Below are 4,957 nucleotides of genomic sequence, written 5' to 3' on the forward strand. Positions count from 1 at the left end.
TTCGTCGTAATTGTGGGTGGGTTGTGTCATTCGTCGTCGTCGTTCGTTGGTGGCCATTGTGGGTGGTGGCATCGACACGGCGTGGGGTCGTTCAGCCGTTGGGCACTGGTGACGTGGCGTTGCCACCTCGTTTTCGTCGTGGTTGGTGTCTGCTGTCGTCGTTGTGGGTTGCCAGTGACGGTGGTGGGCGGTGACGGCGACGGTTGTGGCTGGTGGTGGCCGTTGGCGAGAGTGGTGACGTGGCGTGCCCGACGACGATGGTGGTGGTGGTTAGAAGACAAAGCTTGTGGATTGTTTGATGATGCCAAATCGAGCGTCGGCAAACGCCGAGGCTCGATTTGGGCATCGGCATATTAATGTTTATTAATATTATTGATTAGTAATGTAAATTCCGGTCATTGCATTCCGGTGTCATTCCTTTTTGTCCATTCCGGGGACCATTCCGGCTACTAATCAGGAATGACATCATTCCCGAGGAATATTTGTCCCCCGGAATGTCATTTTGGCTGGTGTCTCTGCCAAATTTGATTCCTCTGGATTCCGCCGGATTCCACAGGAATGACCGGAATCTGGCAGGAATCAGTGGGGCATGATAAAGACCTCATAAAACAATATCTTACATTACTTCAATTCTAGGCAATCAGAAGTACCTCAGAACAACCCAAGTAATTTTTGACCAGGCCTGAGGGGAGTGCTTTCTTTATTTGGCTTTCACTCCAAATGTTTAACCATAGCCAAGCCCCTTCACCCATCTAAGGTTTTAACAACATTGTTGATCATCAATTTACTCATTCCATTTTATTCCAGGTTTCTCTTCCTATATGCATACATCAAATTACTGATATATTGAACTTCTTTAATTTCATACAGCATATACTTCCCAGCTTGGCTCACAACTCTACTCACACACACCTAGGTGAACTGACACAACCATCATGTGGCACAGAACCATGACACATGATATGGATGCATGAATACAAGAATACAAGAATACAAGAATATATGTATATGTGGATACATGAATACAGAATGTGTGTATACATAGATACCTGAATACAATATATACTCAATACTCTTTCTAGTATGATGATATCTTCTATCATAAAAAACTTTTGATACTGTCTCATTGTTAGCCTTTTCCTTTAACATCATACAAGCATGGTATTATTAGCCTACTTTAATCATACTATTCTACCAATCTCTATATCCACATTATACCATCATCTAACTACAATTCTTCTTATCATTGGAGTTAGTATACCTATTTGATACCATTCTCATGGCATATTATACACTATCATGATATACTTCCAATACTCCTCTTCTAGTATTCAACTACTATTTAATCCTCACACTAATACTATTTATTTTGTATTACTATACCTATCTGATACCATTCTTATATTATATAGTGTAGTATTATAATATACTTTGAATACTCCTCTTCAAGTATTTAACTAGTATTCAATCCCCACCTCAAAATTACTTAGTTGAAATTTGTATACCCTTCTGATACTGATATGATATATCTTCATTACTTCTCTTCTAGTATTGAATCCTCACATTAAAATTGTTGATTTCTTTTTTTTTTTTTTTTTTTTCAATATCATACCCTTTACATACTTTTTGAATTTCCATACAGCAGTATTATGCTTTTATCCTAAAAGTATGAAATGCAGCTTTCAAACATTATGATAAAATATTGTAGCACACTATTTGGATACTCTGCCTGCAATATTTAAAGAGTATATAGATTTTTCACTCTCATACTTTTTCCATACCAACAAAATGCCTGTCAGGCAGTATTGTTTGTTTCTTGTTGATACTAGCACAATACTGGCATCTCAATATGTTGGTCATCTTTAATGAGTACTAGCTGTGACCCCCTATTCCAAGCACCTTGTATAGGATGAAAAACCTTGAGCTCACGTCTTGGCAGTGAGCACTGGATGTGCGTGTGGAGGAAAAGCAGATGCCCAAGATCACTGAATTGGCTCAGCCAATCAGAAGCCATAGTTGGGCCCTGTGGGAACCATTGCTGTTGTTTTATAGAATAGATCTGCTTCATATTGTGTTAGTATTCAATATGAGAATGCAATATATTTTCATACTTTCAAGATATTCCCTTCATATCTACTCTCTAGTAACACATAAGTGTCTTATCCTGCAGAATCATACTCTTAAAATATTCGCCAATTAGTATGTTGAAGATATTTTGTTCAAAGTTAAGATACTGTGATAGAAGTATTATTCTAGTATGTGAGCCAGTATTGAGGAAAAACATTTGAATACAATCGAATACTAATCAGATAATTCAGCATGGGTAATAAAATATATATCTTCATACCAATCACATACCTGGTGGATGGTATTTTGGGAAAAATTTATGTACCATCAAAATACTCTCAAAATATTCTCACATCAGTATGTTGGAATGTTTGCAGTGTTGGGGCAGAAGAGGTGTGGAGGGAAGCACAGTGTCCCTGCTTAGGTGGAGCCATGTCAGGCACATTCTCCTTGGAGGATATAGTCTGTCAGCCAGGCATTAGCTGTACTTTTCAGTCCCCCCCCCAATTCCTGCAGGACTGGCCAGAGTTCTGCAGGAATCCTCAGAACTTTGCCAAGCTTGGCAGAGCTTGGCACAACTGGTACAGAGTTTGGCAGGGTTTCTGCTTAATTGTAGTCTAAGTCCAACTTTTGTAGTCTTTTGTAGTCTCTTAGTAAACCTTGTAATCTAAGTCTGACTTTTGTTGTCTATCACTAAACTTTGTAGTCAGGTTCACATTCCCTTTTAGGGAACAAACCTTCCTTTTGGTTCATTTTTCCCACAATAGTTGTAGCCCTTTCTCTTAGCTTTCCAAATATACTGAAATCATTTATTTGGTTTTGTTTCTGTGGAGACAAATGCAGAAACCCAAAAAAAATTAACACTTTTAAAAATCCTTTACTCCACATCTCCACAATGGGAGTACCTCAGAACATAATTTGAACACATTCCAGAAGCTACAATATTTGTTTTGACCATTTCTGGTTTTCTTCACTTGTGGGTGGGGGCTAGGGACTGTCATGGATAGGCTAATCCTGGGTAAACCCAAAATCCACCCATATTTGGATACAATTGATGGATTCGGGTAACTACCCAGACTATCTGCAGGTATCCACAGGTAAATTATATATTTTCAGATGTCTCCAAGATATTTTGAGCGTAACTGCCCTGAATAGATAAGAGTGTGTTAGCTGTGTCCTCAGCTCCCTTTGCCTCTTGCCCCTATGATGCTATGCCATCACAACAACTCCCTGTCTCTGCTGCTCGTGGAAGGGGTCCAAATTGTAACCTGCCCTTCACTCCCAGCCATCACACAAGCCGTTCACCAGAAAAATTCAATTCCCTATTTGACAATGACACAAACAGCTTAGATAAGGATATTTTAGCTCCTCCAGTACTAGTATCACTGATAAAACATCGTGAACATGCTGCAGCACCTGGAATCAATAAACAGAGTGACTTGGAGGTCTGGGAGTTGTCAGATGAGGCTGTACTTTACCCTCTCCAGCTTAATCCATATGGAATCCATGGAAGGGGGGGTGGATTCCAGAAATTCCAGATGGATTCCATGGAATGGCTGATGGATTCCATGGAATAGCTGATGGATTCCATACTTCGGGGGGATGGATTCCATGGAATAGCTGATGGAATCCATACTTTCTGGGATGGAATTTTGGTTCCTTGTGGGCTTTGACTGCCATTCCAAGCAAAAAAAACATTGGGAAGGGGGGTAGAAAATGGCTGGAAAGTGGCCTTCATCAAATCTTTGAATTTTGTTTCGAATATCTTGTCAACGCTGAACAGTTTCTAGCAACCTGTCATGAAGGTGTATGGGATGCAATCACATATAAGTGAGTTTTTGTACTTTTGACTGGTTACATAGGCTAATAGCTGCATGTGTTTGTCCTAAGGAGTGAATGCAGGCACTTTAGGATGTTGACAACAGACAAATACCGAGAATACTCCAGAGTGTTAAGCCGTACCATTGCACTATCAATGAGGCTACTGCATCAGAACATTCACCATCAATCTGGTGCAGGCACAATCACACTGCTGCTTGCAGGGAACCAGCTTGAAGGTGCTCTTAACCTTTATAGTCAAATTTTTGGCTGGGAAGCCAGCTATTTTTTTATTCCATATCCACTATGGAGTCCATTTGGATTCCATATGGAATGGACCATTCCATAGACATTCCATGTAGTGGTCCATGCGGATTCCATGGAATTTCCAATGAATTTACATTGCAAATCCATGTACTATTCCATAGGGATTCCATGGAACAGTTCACAAGGATTCCATGGAACACCATCATACCATCAGAATACATATAAATAGTTGTATTTATAGTGTTCTTACTAATTTAAATAAAAAGAAATATTTGCCTAAGAGAAGAATTGAACCCTCGACATCTTCAACAATACGAGCACTGAAGCCCAGAGCCACGAAGGCTTTATTACATGTAAAACAAAGTGAATATATAACCCACCTTCAGCCCTCATCCTAAATGCACCACCTGTGGCACAAACAATGCCACATCATGTCTTGCTTCCCACTACCATCATCCATGGCACCCACCACCATTGACCACAATGAGCACCCACCATCGACGACACTGACCGTGATGCCGACCACGCCACGTCATCGACGGGGCCCAGCCCAGGTAAGTGGGAACAACTACCTCACCCACTCTCCTTTTTGACATGAAAAACAGGTGCCACATCACGACATGGCAACCAGACGATGAACAACGACATCAGTCATCGTTCACCGTATCTGCTCAGCCACGAGGACCCATCACCACGAATGGCCCACCACCACACTACACCAATGTCAACAACCACCCACCACCACAACCGCCCACCAATGAAAATGACCGCCCACCAATGAAAATAACCCCACACCAATGACGAC

The 4,957-nt window shown here is 40.9% G+C and overlaps 1 protein-coding gene across 1 annotated transcript in view; it reads left to right on the forward strand.

Moving 5' to 3' along the window:
• Positions 1-4,583: 4,583 nt before the first annotated feature.
• LACBIDRAFT_330009 (uncharacterized protein) overlaps positions 4,584-4,957 on the forward strand; it is a gene marked incomplete at both ends in the record, with an annotated part of 3,283 nt that continues 2,909 nt past the window's right edge. The window contains one exon of the mRNA XM_001884122.1: positions 4,584-4,706. Within this exon, the coding sequence (XP_001884157.1) occupies positions 4,584-4,706 (123 nt within the window). The remainder of the gene's footprint in view (positions 4,707-4,957) is intronic.

Source organism: Laccaria bicolor, genomic scaffold (assembly GCF_000143565.1).
Source record: "Laccaria bicolor S238N-H82 LACBIscaffold_24 genomic scaffold, whole genome shotgun sequence".
Lineage (NCBI taxonomy): Eukaryota > Fungi > Basidiomycota > Agaricomycetes > Agaricales > Hydnangiaceae > Laccaria > Laccaria bicolor.